At 47.8% G+C, this 15,173-nt stretch overlaps 1 protein-coding gene across 1 annotated transcript in view; it reads right to left on the bottom strand.

The window, feature by feature from the left end:
- Positions 1 to 15,173, bottom strand: part of GRIK4 (glutamate ionotropic receptor kainate type subunit 4) — a 209,398-nt gene that overhangs the window by 74,106 nt on the left and 120,119 nt on the right. Inside the window, exon 3 of the mRNA XM_064524269.1 lies at positions 4,477 to 4,641. Coding sequence (XP_064380339.1) covers positions 4,477 to 4,641 — 165 coding nt within the window. The remainder of the gene's footprint in view (positions 1 to 4,476; positions 4,642 to 15,173) is intronic.

Raw genomic sequence — 15,173 nt, 5'->3', positions numbered from 1 at the left:
TTCAGGAAGACTCAACAACCTTCTCTCCCCAAGGCCTGGACTCCGTTATCTGCTTGGAAAGCTGATAGAGGCTTTTTGATGAGCAAGAGCTAAGAACACACCCTATGTGAACCACCAGCCCCTGCATGAGACTACTAAAGACTTGGGCTGAAGAAGCACTAACTACTAGGCTTTCTATTTTACCAGGTCCCTAGGTATATTAATATCTATGATTTCTTACAGAAAGTGCCAGTGATACGCAAACATCTCCTCTTAGATTTTTCTCCCCTCCATGCTCTCACCCTCCACCATCTCAGCCTGCCACAGCACTCAAGCAATATTTCTCTGCGGCAGCTTCAAAGGAATCCAGCGCTTGCTTTTCCTCTGTGCTTAAAAATTTACAGGCACTTACACCTCTTCAGTAGTTCTTCTTAAATAAGAGCACCAGCGATTTGAAAACCCTGCACTCCATTTCAGCAGCACTCATCAATCCCCCCAGGCTGCACCCAACCCTCTGGTTTTCTGCGTTCGGCATCAAGGAGGAAGGTGCTGCTCTGGGTCCTGTTTATCCACAGCACATAGAGGCAAAAGTCCGGGGGGAAATTTTGCTGTGTGTGCATGAGAAGTTTGGCAAACACCTTTCTTCTTGTCTCTGGTAGCCAAGAACAAAAAGTGGGTTAAGTAGTCATAGCAACAGAGTTGTAACAACTGTCAGAGAAAAGAGAATCGGCTTATCACTCCAAGGGTGAAACATCCAGTGGAAATGAGGAAAATGAACGGAAACTAAGTGGAGATGCCTGAGGCAGAGGCTTAGACCATGTTGGCAGAGCTTCTCTTGTAATCCAAATGCATTTCCTACTTCAGAAGTTACCTGATGCTGTTAGTCTCTACAGGGAGAAAAGGCTTAACCCTGCTACCATCCTGCATTGTGGATTCACACAAGCACTTACAGGTACGTGGGAATGTCAGCCCCGAACCAAAAATTCATCCCTGATAACTCGCACGGATTTCAGTGGCATCATCCCGCAGACAGCATCAACTAACCAGAAAACCATAGATACTAGTGTCACCCGTGCCATGGAAGTCCGTTCATATTTCAACGTATGGATGCCATATAAGCAATACACTACGCAGGATATATTCTTGCTCCCTGCTCAGCTCTGCAAGCACTTACACGAGCTCTCCCTGTACAAAGCAGGGCTGAGCGTGCTCGAGGGAGAGCATCTCCCCACGGCGCAGACCGCAGCGTCTCGTTCACCGCGTACAGCTGCCTGGTACAAGGGTTTAAAACAGCAAGAAAAGACAATTCCCGGCTCTAATTGAAAATAAATGAGCAGGGAAGGTATGCAATTACCTCAACATTTCCATGACTGCAAAACATAGCAGAGGATCTCGAACGACAGGGAACCGTCAGGACTCGGCTCTCTTACTAAAAACGCCAAGCGCATGAAGAGAAGGCGCTGGGGAGTCTCCTGCAGCGCGGCGCCAGGACTGCTCCCCGGAGCATCCCGCGCGTCCCAACGGCAACCTGCAACAGCCCACGACCCGGAGCAGACTACGTGAAATCCAACAGTCGCACAAAAACGGTGAGACTACCATGTCTGAGCCAACGGTCACTGCATGGGCAGATCAGGCTCTTTGAAACGTGTGTGTGAATAAATGAAAATTAAAACTCCTCTAATTGCTCACTCTAACTGCTGACCTGCCCGGAGATGTTTGGATTAGCAAGAGAAAGTGTCTTAGAAGACTTAAACGCATAAGAGAATCGGAAACAGGGTGATAAGTGGAAAACCTGTCCCTCCATGGATCTCAAAGGGCATGAGGTGTTTTAGATAAAGACATGATTAAACAAGCCATTTTGGATCTCTGTAAAAGGAGTTGAAACATCAAACACACAGAGAAAACAGGCTTTACTTGGAACGGCAAAACAACTCTAGCCATACCCTTTCACTAGAAACTCATTTCAAAACACAGTAATTTACAGATGTTGCTTACAGGAACAGTCAATGTTTGTCTTCCTTCATATATAAAGCTGAAATAGCAAATGATGCATGACTGCGATTAAGATCGACTCATTTTTTACCTGCCGTAGGAATTGTGAATTTTGTGCTCCCCTAACAGTAAGATGCCTGAGTCAGTCAGGGGAAAAAAAAAAAAAAAAAAAAAAAAAAAAAAAAAAAAAAAAAGGCAAAACAGCTCAACACTAAAATAAAAAACTAACTCACAAAGAGTAGTTCTTCTCTGAAAGCATTAATTGTATATGAAAAATCACTGATGGGATGTAATAACATTCCTCACATCAGTCACCTGAACATACTAGCTGTGATATTTAGGAATGATTCAAAGGGCGTGAAATTTGAGAACAGTATTAAATATGTGTAACAGCTTTACAGTCACAGGTTAAAATATCTAAACTACTTTTATTAATATTATGTGTGATAACGAGTATCAGTGCTGTGTTAAAGCCGAGAAGGTGGCCATTTGAAAACTATGATAGCCTTGAAATTTAAGTTAGGGGATCTGATTCTCCTCTGCTACCAGTATAAATGAAGAATAACTTCAGTGACATTAATAGCTGAGCCATGCAGAACCCAGATTTTCCTTTTCATGAGAAATACTTCAAGACATTTTTCCCTCTGGAGAATAGGCAAATAACATATTGCAAAATTTTCTGTGAATTCTCACTTCACCAAAATCAAAACATTTTGCTCCAAATTGTAACTTTTTATATTCTGCAAGTCAAAGCAGACAAAACAAAGAAAATCACTAAGTGAAAATTCAAAATGGAAGATTGCCTCTTTCTCATTTAACTCCTTTCCATTTTCTCCCAAGACACCACACTTCCTTGCAAAACACTTCCTTCTCAACAAATTAGTACTGTTCTGCTTGAACAACTTTTCAGCAAAGAACTAATTCTGAGCAGCATTACAGGGGTGCAAGTGACAACGAAATCCAGCTCAAGATCTTTACCGCAGCTCCAGGGTCGCTTTGCAATCTGGACTGTTTCCTGCAAGAAGTTAAATAAGAGAAGTGGTGCTACATAAAGGAGATTGATGAGACAGGAAAGAGAACTGACCGAAAAATGCTACCGTTCCTTTCCAAGCTGGACACAAGAGGGTAAAGCAAACAAAAGGAGCAGTTGCCTCATTTCCTAGGAGGCTTGCTGTGGGAATGGACGTGGAGACAGGCACACAGGCTCCCCTATCCCTAATGCCTGCCGCAGGTTACCAGGCCGGTGAGACTGGCTTTAGCCTCCTGTGGTGCCAAACGAGGAGGACGCAGGACGCGTGCAACCCTGAACTCACGGACAGAGCAAGCAGAAGCCAGACGTGAGGGATCCCAGAAGCCGAGAGCTGCTGTTTTCGACACTCCCGGCGAAGCTGCATGTGATGATTTTAATCTAAACTGCCTCACGGTGACGGGCTCTATAAATAGGCACACAGGTACTTGCGGAAACGCACTTTGTTAACTGAACGCTTCTATAAACGGCGCGCTTGCTAATTCGGGAGAGGGAGCAGCGGCGTGCTGCTCTCGCAGGTCCCTCCGGCAGGTTCCCCGAGCCCTGCTCCCGAGCAGCGCCGAGCGCCAGGGCACCCGCCCCTCCGCCCTGCGCAGAACCGAGCCCAAAGCTATGGAAAAAACCTGGCACCGTTTATAAACGCAACATACTACCACGACTTTTGGGTACCCTACAGAATACACAGACTCGGAACCCAGAGCCATGGGGAAACTAGTCTAAAACTGCTGTTATTTAAAATGATTTCTCCAGTTTTTTCAAGCCTCTCAAGATTGTCTTAAACATCATTCTAAAGGGGATTATCCTATTGCAACGGGTTTTTCCCACTTACACATAGAAACTATGGCTCCTGAGAGGCCTGCGAGACACTGACAGTCAAGTTTTTTTATTCCTAAGCACGTGGCTTGACATATTGGGCATCCGAAGGAACACCTATACTAGAAATCTGTTTGCACAGAAGGAATTTAAAGCAACGCAGAATGTATATTGCTCTTTCAGAAATAGCTCATTTCAACGCACATGATTTTAAACAAGACTTGAAAATCCCACTTCGTGTAGACAAACCCACTGCCAGCCTAAGCACTGCATGCGGGCGCTGCTGGCACAAGGGCGGCCGGCACCCCAGCACCCCAGCAGCAGGCAAGGCCCCCCTCCCGGCTGCAGCGCCAGTGCCGCTAGAGGTCTCACGCGGCTCCGGAAGGGAGGCTGCTCCGGGCCGGCAGGCAGCACGCGCCGCTCCGGAGGCCCGGCAGCAAACCCTGCCGCCCGCGCAGGCAGGGGGGCAGACCAGGTCTTGGGGCACGGCGAAGGCTTTGGAGCTGCTCTAACACGTGTGGACCTTCCCAGTGCTGACAGCGCAGCAGAACAGCGCTTCTTACCCTATATCCCCCCAAGGAGCGTAAGGAAGCTGCTGATGGAGCAGGAGCGGAGGACCGGGCACCCACAGGGCGCTCGCAGCGAGCAGAGCTTGGGGTACTTACTGGTTTCTGCTGTCTCATACTCGCTGTCCCGCAGCAGCTCGAAGATGTCCACCTCCACTTTGGCCTTGCCCGCTCTCTCGGGCGCGCGGTTGATGCGGTTCTTCGCCAGGGTGATGGACAGCCTCTCCCCTCTGCTGCACTCCATGGGGTCATCCAGAACGGCAGCTGGGGAGAGCGGGGCCGAAACGACAGCGTCAGGTCCGGGCTCGCCCGCCGGCCCCGGTGCCCCTCCAAGCGCGCCCCCGCCACGCGCGCAGCTGCCGCGTCGGCACGCCGGCTCCCGGCGCAGTTATTGTTAGCGCGTCCTCCCTCCCACGCGCGGCCTCGCCGTCTGCTTCGCCCACCTCCCGGGTCTCGCCAGACGCGTGGGCGGCGGGATCGCGGCGGCGGAGCCGGCGTTACCTGCCTGCAGCGCGCCGAGGCGCCCCGCGACCCAGCGCCGACGGCACGGCTGGCATCAGCCCACGCGGCCGCGGGATGTCCCGCCGCGCCGATCGGAGCAGCCCCGGGGTGCCAACGGCGGGATGCACGAACAGCCTCCCCAAACACCCTCCACGCGATCATCCGCAAAAGCGTTTGCTCAGTGCCGAAGCAGCAGAGCACTTCTCCAAGCTGGAATATTTCAGGAAGCAAGTGGGCTGCAGTGGGTGGGAAGGGACAAATATTTTTCAAACAGAAAGCACTTGACTCTTGAACTCGGCTCCCAGGCCTGCCCACTCAAATCCACGTTAGGCAGAGGGAGATAACGTGGGGTATTTATTTTTACTTTTATTCTCTTGATAGAAGGCAAAAAAGAAACTGGAGCCAAGCATTAATCACAGCGCTGGCAGAAGTTTCGGCACCCTGGTTAGCTTATCCCTGCTGACAGGAGATCTCACGCCAGCACGCAGCTATCTGATCCTATCTGGGGAGGAAGAGCATCATTTTTTGTTGCACATATTAGAAAGGCACCAACGCTCATCTTCCCTTTCCAAAATCACCCCGAAAGGAGCAACGCCCCTCAGAAGAACTGCTTGGGTGTAAACCGAGCCCAGCTCAAAGCTGGCAGTGTAGGGATTAGTGGTTTGTGCGACAAGGAAATGTGGAACAACCTATAGCAGTTGGGTGCCTTGGTATTTGAAAGTCATCATTTTCCTGCAGAAGCTTTTTTTTTTTTTTTTTTTTTTTTTTTTAAGACAGGAAGAGACAGAATAAAAGCATGTAAATTGACTGACAGCTGACATAAAGCAAACTGGCTATTACCTGCAGGTATAGTGCCTCTCTAAGACCAAGGGGTCAGGGCAGAGACCAAGCATAGACATATTTTGAAGACATAGTTAACCAGGACCAAAGGATAGAGGAAGTAATCAGCAAAGAAGGAAAAAAAAAAATAGAAGCGATCCATAGCTGCGACCAAAGCCTCCCTGGCAATCACTCCGTTGGTTTTCCTGCCTCCATCACAGCAACCACGCTGTTCATCAGACCCTCAGTCCGTCCCGACTGCTAGCTTGCTCTTTCCTTTGCGCTCATCGGCGCATGGCAAAGCAGCACTCCCCAAACTCCAGGGCAGGCAGCTGTGCTACCGTCTGACCTCAAGGGAAACGTCCTCCTTATCCCTCCAGAGTGGGAGGCTGTTGTATGTTCCGAACCACGAAGGGTTTTCTGTCCCCAGGAGAATCTGCAGGACATGCAGACAGCCAGCAAAGCCACTTGCTGGATAGGAGACACTGCTAATCAGCTAATCCTGTGCTAATGAGGCCGCAAGGATGCCATGCTTCCAAAGAGGCATGCTGCCATGGGCACGACTGATGGTCTCCCGTTCACCAGTGATACCACTCTGGGGGGCGGCTCTTTTTACAGAGCCAAAGAGCCTAGCAGATTTCTGTCACGCTGAAAACCCTGTCGAGTGAACCAGAGGACTCTCATTTTGGTCTCCATCTCCTGCTCCTCATTTTAGCCCCTCACTCGTACACGTTCACAACGTTGCTGTCTCTGGCTGAAGTAGGAGAAATGCCGTGACCTTTTGCTCTAGCTGAGAACCCTTCCTCGGAGCTGACGGTGCCCCGAAAGCCCTCGCCATGCACGGGCATCAGTCACCCTTCCCTGCCACCAACACAGGGAGCCTTTAGCACATCCCAGCCCCAAGACAAAACCTGCTCCTCTTGCCTGTGCTTTCCTATCCTATGAGCTCACTTTGAAGCAATGCCAAAGCTCAAAGCACAGACCAGTTCCAGCATGCCATCTGCACCCCATTTCGGGGCTCTTTTCTCAGCCTCCCTCAGCTCGGCACGGTGGGATCTCCCCTCCCGTGACACAGCTCCAGACCTGCCTCTCGCACGGGCTCAGCAACCAGGTACTCGCAGCTCAGGCTGGCCTGGCAGGAGAGCCCCAAAACAGCCCTTCAGTTCCGATGTTTCATTTCACACACAGCCAGTATTTCAGAAGGCATTAAGCTTCCCATCGCCCCATCTGAGACTGAAAATATCTGCAATAGGGCACAAGCTGACAGGAAAACTTGGAGAAGCCATTCGCTTTCCCACACGGTTACTCGTGTGCTCCTCCAGCCCTCCTCCAGCACCCCAGAACCGCAGCCAAGAAATGCACCACAACAACTGTTAAGACAAAACAGTGCTGGGCAAAAACCATCTCTACCTATCGATCTATGCCTGGACATACGTACATGCACACACACGTGACCATGTGAACCGTTCCAATGGGATACACTCCAGTCTGGCACATATTACCCTCACTGCAATCTTGCTATGCTAAAACATGATAAAATAAACAAAAAAAAGTTTTAGCAACTTGGTTATTAATGACACATTCCTGGAGTATTTGGACAACTGACAAACAAATCATCTTTGTACAAAGGGTTGGGGTTTTTTCCCCTTTTCTCCCTACTTCTTCTTTTCGCAGGTTAGCATTTACTAACTTGTAAACAAACAGTTTTCTAGGAAATCCAGGCAGAATCTTACCACACCTGTAGGTAGGAGGGCAAGGAGAAGTCAAGGCAGATGGGCAGTGGCAACAGGAAAAGCCTTCTGCCATTTGGAGACAGATATTTAGCTCGATTCTAAGGACAGGTATCTAAAAAGCTGATTTCTGATCATTCCTGTATTTTATATAACTTAAGGCCTACCAAGAAATTTACCTTGTGCACTACTGTTTGTGAATAAGAAAGTAAACCGCACGGAAAATAGCTAGCTATCAAATCCACTGGTTAGGCAAAGGCGGTCCAGGCTGCCATGATGCGCTCTGCATCAGCATGTTCAGGAGTGCGCTCCAGGGCCAGGGACAGCCTGCGGCCGCTGGGCAGGAGCTCACAGCAAATGGACCAGAGACTCTTTAAACCCTTTAAGCGGACTGATCACAATCGTCTGACCAGAGCATCCGGTATAGCTACTATATATCCCCCACATAAGGAGGCATGATCAGTGCCAGACAATGAGCTGGGCATGGGGGAAGCAGAGGATAGTGGGTGTATGCATACGCGCAGATGTATAGCTGGATAGCTATAGACAAAGGGATGCATGCATTTGGGGCTACACATACTGATCCACTCAGCAACCTACATTTCCTGTTTTTTCCCCAGTTTTAAGAGGGTTAAATGGAACGAAGTACTGATAAGGAAACACACAGTAATACTTCTTGTAAGATATGCACAGATGTCCTGGCACACGGTCCCAAGTCCTTCAGGCAGCACCATCTCCTCTGCTCCTCTAACACACAAGCACCATCGTTATCTGCAAAGCTAAGACAGTTAATCTTAATCTCATTATGCAAGCAAAAAGGTTGTGCTTTCCTCTAAGGCCAAGAGCTTTGGATCACAGGTTTGTGGTTTTTTTGTTTTTTTTTGTTTGTTTGTTTTTTAAGAGGTTGATATGGCTGGTGACTACTCTTAATTGCAAAGGAGGCAGGAGAGGAACGTGCCCCAACGAGCAGCTTCCTCATCAACTCCCTGCTTCTCTAGGAAAGCAGCAGCAGAAAGGGAAGAAAGAGAAAATCCTAAATAAGCCCCACTTCCTCTTTCCACTTCCTAGCAAAGCTCCAAGCCCCAAAACAGCATGAAGCTTCCATATGAGCTTTGTGCTATGGCTCTGCTTCCAGAAGAGAGTAGAGCAACATACTGAATCTGATGAACATCCCCAAATACTTGTTAAATTCCAGGTGCTGACACATCAGAATGAAAGATCAGTGGTGGGGGAGTGTATGTCAACCTCCTTAGCTTTATTATTTTGCAATTAAAGCTTCAAAATCATTAAATCAGACATTTTCAAGAATATTCAATTCTTTAGTTGTCAGTTTTCAAACAAAATTCACTTCCATTAACATACAGTTAGACTCATTTAAAAAATAAAGAGTTAAGACTGAAGCATTTAAAATAATTACCGCAGGTCAGCTAGGCACAAACATTTGCAGAATGATTTTCTTTGGTCTCTATTCAAGAAAGATTTTTTTTTTACTTTTCTTTCTGGAAATCTTGAAAACTTCCCTATACCGGGTGGGGGGAACAACTTTCCCTGCTCAGCTCTGATTGCAATTGAACTTTGCAGCCAGCCTTGGGAGCAAATATACGAGGAAGGGGGAGCAAATATACAAGGAAGGGGGAGCAAATATACAAGGACTCACTGCCGGGCACCGAGTCCTCACCAGGGGCACTTTGCACCTCAGCTTGACAAGCAGGGAGAGACCTTCAATGTCCCAGTTTTCAGTCACTCTCGCTTCAAACCACAGCCACTTTCAAATCCATTGCAGTAAAAGGGAAAAAGTACGTGGATCTTCTCTCCCTACAAGCACAAGCCCCCACAGAGCTTTGAGTGAAAGGGGAATTTGGGTTACTTTTCACACTATATGACACAAGGGACACAGCCAGACAGCTTGGATCCCATGATGGAGGTGGCGGTGGCACTCGCATAAACCAGCCACTAATCAAACTACATTACAGCTTCCCATCTTCCTGCAGGGCTCGCGGCAGAACCCCCACGCAATTTGTCTGCTTGCATTTTGGGAGACTAGTTAGTTTTGCCAAATATTAAACCAGTCCACCAAATGGACTGGGTAATGAGGCTGAACTGATCTTTATTTATTATAGCTAGCGGATGAAAAAGGTCATTTAATGTTTAAAAAAAGATTGATTTTAAAACTTCATGTCTTGGGATGCAGTGCCAAAACTCATCTGATAGCAGCATCATTAAGTATGAACTAAAATCTTTATTTAAATTCCTTTTCATCTATTCCTGTCTATTAAATATGTGAAGATGCATCAAGTAAATCTTTAATCCTGAAAACTTACAGCAAAGTCTTTGAACTTTGTTAGCCTCAGAAATGACTCCTCTCCTTCCCGTCATAATAAATGTCTCCAATTTAGAGTACCTTCTCTATGAATCATGAGGAAAATCCTTCAGAGGTAGTGAGGAGCACCTGGGTCCGCGAGGCCTGATTCAGCACCATTAGAATTTCACAGGGACTAAGACTCAAACAGCTTTGAGTGAAGTCAACAAGGATTAGCAGATGCTGAGCATCTCTCAAGGGCTGGTTAGAAACATCTTTTCCCATGGGGCATTCTGATCATAATAGATAAACGTCTCTGTTATAAAAATACATTTTTTAACTCAATATGCCCAAATTTTCATAACAGCTAGCACAGAAGGCACAAACTCAAGGGGCTACAAAACAAAAGAGTTTATCTATTTGGATATTCATTGAAAATAGTTAGGTTACAGCTGCTCAAAATTTGAGCAATAAGTGACTTTTCCATTGCAAGTTTCCATCAAACACAAATTTCTAATTAAGCACTCAGAGTTAATGATTTGACATCAAGAACTACAAAAAGACACTTGCAGAACGCCGGGCTACCGGGAGCCAAAGACATGCTAAACAACATGACAGCGGTCACTCCTCTGCGGCAAATTCATTCACTCCTTCCTTTCCTACAAGAAATCCCCTCCGCGATTTCTCCAGCCCTACAGAGGCACGCGAACACGACGGGGAAGGCAAGGCAGCAATCGGGGTCTCTGAAGAGACGCGTGGGTCTGTGCGTGGGTGTTGGCACACACCTGGCCTAAGCCATGCCCCGCCGCTCGCACCGATGGAAAAGCCCAGTGCACTGACATTTGGCTGTAGTATTTTCACTCCACTTAAGCAGAGCACAGCTGTGGCCGTAGGAAAGGGAGACACTTGAAAGTCTTCTGCCTTTTCTCCCCTTACCCTGAAGGAGCCATTGCGGGAGGAGGAAGGTTATTCCTCCCCGAACAGTTCGGCCCTCCTCCTGTTTTCTGGAGGAGCTGACAAGGGAGGAAAGGCAGTGCTGTCAGCTCGTGTGGTTTTAGCGATGTAGACAGCTGTCTTCCTGGAGCGGGGCTGAGACAGAGCAACCCATCCTACCAAATTTCAGTGTCCTCCGGTGCATTTAATCATTTTTCCATCCCCAGCTGGGTTTCAACCAGTGCTAAAAGAGCAAGAAGTCTCCGTTCGCCCACTCCCGAGGCACGTGGCCCCGCAGGGCGCTGCCCCGCCGGCCAGGGTCAGCACGCGCACGCCAAGCCTAGCACCATCGCATGCTTTACTGCCTATCACTGCTTCATCCATAACGCTACCAAGATCTAATGAAATAGCTTTTTTACAACAATAACAGGGAACAGATGTTACCGGGAGGTTTATATACTGCACAATAAACAGTGTTCAGCTGACCTTTCCCTATTAGGTTTATTAAGTCTATTAACTTTCCTCAGATGCTTTTTTATACTGTTGAGATATAAAGCCATACTGAAAACACAACTGCCATCTCTAGTGCAGTGGTGTGAATATGCAGATTTAACAAAGCACTGGCTTAGCAAACAGAAGACATTTCACTTTCTGTCCCTCCAAGTTAAAAAGTTATGAATCCACCCATAATTTCTCAGGTCTCTCCCCTGACAGGTAAGATCACATCTACAACCTCTTCTAATTTATACTACAAACATACTCCCCCAAATCCTTCATATTCCCATGCAAACAGACTCTCAAATTAAAAATTGCAATGCAAGTTCCACCAGACCTAGGAACTCACATAGAAGAGCTCATATCTGGCACTTGAATGGATCTGTTCTTGTTCTCAAAACCAGCAGCTCTTCGTACCAAAGGCATACCGCAAAACGTACCGTTCCTCAAAGTGCAGATGTCCTGCTAGGACGCACCAGCCGCAGGAGATGCCCTGGGGTCGAGAGGAATCACCCCCAGCCCTCCCCTGCCTCCTGCTCCTGGGCATTCGCCCACTGCTCTCCCAGCGGCTGCACTACCCTCAGCATCCAGGACCCCCCTGAAACTCCTCCTGACTTCACTCACCCCAAACTAGCTCAGAATCAAGAGTAACTGGGTTCATGTGTGGGGAGCAGCTGATTGAAAAGGGCTGCAAAGTTGCCTTATTTTGCAAGTTTCTCCTTTGCTGGATTCGGTATCAACCCTTCAGGCTGTCAATACAGCAAACTATAAGAAATTTGCCAGCTTCCTCATTACGAGGCTGTCAAGTATAGCTCCAGTGGAGAAACAGGTGGGATTGTGTTTCCATTATAATCTCTGAAGTGCTGCTTAAAAATAAAACAAAAAGTCATCAATATGCTATTACTCTGAGAGGAAAAAGGATCTCATCGAGGGGAAAAAAACCTAATAACATAAACTCTCTCCTTCACAGACAAAGAGACTTGATAATGTTTGTCTGATCAGTGTAGCAGAGGGCTATTTATTGCTCTTGGCCAACACCTAAAATCTGCATTTAAATGGAGCTTCCCTCTTATTTCTGCTATCCAGAGAGCGCCAATTCAGGAGAGAAAGAGAAGGGGAGGCATGAAAACAGCTCAGGGCTTTAGTTTCTACTGCTTAAAATGCAACCTCTCTTTCCTCTTCTTTAATAATTGCTTTGTGTACATAAAATAAAATCAAAGTAACATTCCCTAAGACGGGGAGTTTCCAGGAAGATGGACGGCTGTGTTGCAGTGCTCCTCTGTCCTCTCCGAGTCCGCAAGGGAGACAACCTGTTGGTCCCACTGCGCAGACCCCTCGGCACTGGGATGCAAAGCATCAGCAGGGCAGTCCATCTCTGTGTCCCAACAAACGTAGTCCCTCTGGTCTGGGCACATAAAAACACTGCCAAGCTCCTCGTTCCTCCTCTCCTCCAGCGTACGCTCGCTGGGGTCTCGGGGGGCTGCTGCGCAGGGCACGGGGCTCCTGCACGTCTTGTCGGTAAGCCTGAAGCACCTGCCACTGCAGAGATATTCGTGGCCCATCGCATCATTAAGGAGCTGATTTCCAATGCTGAAGGGTGACATTTCTAGCGTTACTCCAGCGGAGCCGGGTCAGCCTCATCACCTTCCTCCGAACAACAAGCCATAAAACAGCGATGGCTGTTCATATCCAAAAAGCAGCGGGAGGGGGAACACACTTTGGCTGCCATCCTGAGGGCAGATATCTGCAAGACAGGTCTCATCTCATTCTCTCACTCCCTCACCTGATGTGTGGGGGGAAAAAGCACTCTAAGGAGACAAGGTCCTGCTCTTCCAGTACAGACCATCTGCCTTTCCGAATACAAATCTCGCTACAAGGCAGCCGGCGAACCACCTCAGCATGAAGACAGAAGCAAAAGAGCACAAAGGAATGAGCATGGGGTCTGAAGTGGAAATGCCCTGTCCAGAGCCGGATAGTGCCATTTGGGGCCACCCTCTCGTACAAAAGCAGGGCTGGAAACTGAGGTCCTTTAAAGCCAACTGGAAAAGTCCTGTGGGCTTCCTTAGCCACAGACTCAAGACACACTTGCAGCCACGGATAAAGCCCTGATCTGTGAATTCAAATAATGTGATTTGCAACTAGATAAGTCCTATTTAATCCCCCAGAAAAAATCTGGTGAGAGAGTTCCCAAAAATGAGGAGAGAAAAGCAGGGAGAAAGAGAAATGAATCATTTAACCTTCCTGAGGTGTAAGGTCAGGCTGAGGCAGGGAATAAATGATTAGGGCTCTCAAAGAACATGATATTCAAGGCCTCCAGCAAGACAGACTGGAAAAGCAAACCAGAGGGGCCTTCCCACCTTATGTCAACAGGGTTTTGTGGGCAGGAAAGGGAAGGAGGTGAACGTCAAGCAGCCAGAAAGCAGAGCAGGACACTGTAGATAGCACCTCAACAGTCCAGGGACCATCCTACCAAAGGCAGGTGGAGGCAAACAGAAACCAGGAGCAAAGAGCCTGCTGGGGGTGTCAAACTGTTTCAGCAAGAAAATGGGCTATTCCACCAGTTAACAAAGGCTGGTGCTGTGCAGATGTGTGTCTTGACACTGGACACTTTGCTGTGCAAGCCAAAGCTTTCCTCACAGCAGGTCATTTTCATAGCGGTGCTCTCTAGTGTAGATTTTGGGGGAACTAACAAGGGTGACGCCACATCTGCTGGCTTTCCTTTGGTGGGAACAACACCATGGTGTCTTAACTTGATCCAGTCACCTGTTATCAGAAAAACTTTCATAATGTAATAACTTTGAAATGACCATCTGTCAAACTGGATTGCAATTCACCCAGAAATTCAAGCTACTGGATGGACACTTATCCATATCTACACGGAGCCAGTGCTAGCGCCTAAATCTTGCTTTCCTAGGAAACCAGCCTAAAAACTGACTGAATTTGGGCACATTGTTTTCCTGTCTATCTGTTGTTTCAGTAATGTCAAATTGAGTGAGGTTTCAAGAGGAAACTTTTCTGCCCATTTCCACGGTCTCGGGTGACTGGCAGCAGCTGCGGTTGTTGGGAGGAAAGCGGTGGAAGCCCTGGTGGGGCCAGCGAGCTTGGCGAGACCACGAAACAAGCAGGAACTTAATTAAGTCAGCAGAGAGTATAAACACAAGAAAAATAACCACACTAATCCCAAGTGCCCTTCCAGACAAATAACATGCAAAATTCTAAGTTAAAAAAAAAAAGGAGGGGGAGGAAGTCAGTTAGGATTTATAGTTATAATCACGGATTGGAGAGATGGCAATGCTCAATGCAGCTGTGGGATTCTGCATTTGAGAGTAGGCAGCAACCACGGCTGTGGGAAAGAGACAGCCATAGGACGGGGAGGCAAAAAAGGAAACTGCTACAGAGCCCCAGATGATGCTGTATGCCTTCCTGGTCCCACACACACACACACACACAAAATGTTGTGTGTCTAGAAGACAGCTCATCACAGAAGCCCAGAGGAGCTCCATCCCTTGAGGTCACCGCATTTCAGTGGCAGCCAAGGCTGTTCCAGCACACACTCTCATAAATCTGTGCAATACTTTAGGATTTACTGATTGTCAGTGATGTAAGGAGAGCAACATTTCCACACCTGACACTTTGCCCTTCCAGATGGAGCCATTTCTTGAACTTCCAGCACGCTTCAGGATTAAAGGGACTGGGGACAACTTTTAAAGTCAATGGATTTCCTTTTACATAAACAGGGTTTGGAACAGGGCTTCTGTTTTCCTCTTCTTTCCCCTTCCTGGGATCTTGGTCTTTAGGGTGAATTTGCTGCTCTTTCAGCAGCTCCCTCATTTCAAGGATGCTGGGGCTTTGGCGTCACTAAGCAGCATCTTTGCTGATTTTTTTCCCAGGTTGGCAAACACCAGTGCATTGCAGAGGATGCACAGCTTAGACCAAACAATGGAACGCACAAGTGCCAAGCCCCAGTTTCAGGCTTGCCACAGCCAGCTGATTAATTGCATATACAAAGATAGCAAACA

The sequence above is a fragment of the Dromaius novaehollandiae genome, chromosome 21, assembly GCF_036370855.1.
Source record: "Dromaius novaehollandiae isolate bDroNov1 chromosome 21, bDroNov1.hap1, whole genome shotgun sequence".
Classification (NCBI taxonomy): Eukaryota; Metazoa; Chordata; class Aves; order Casuariiformes; family Dromaiidae; genus Dromaius; species Dromaius novaehollandiae.
This window is presented reverse-complemented; position numbering and strand designations above follow the sequence as displayed.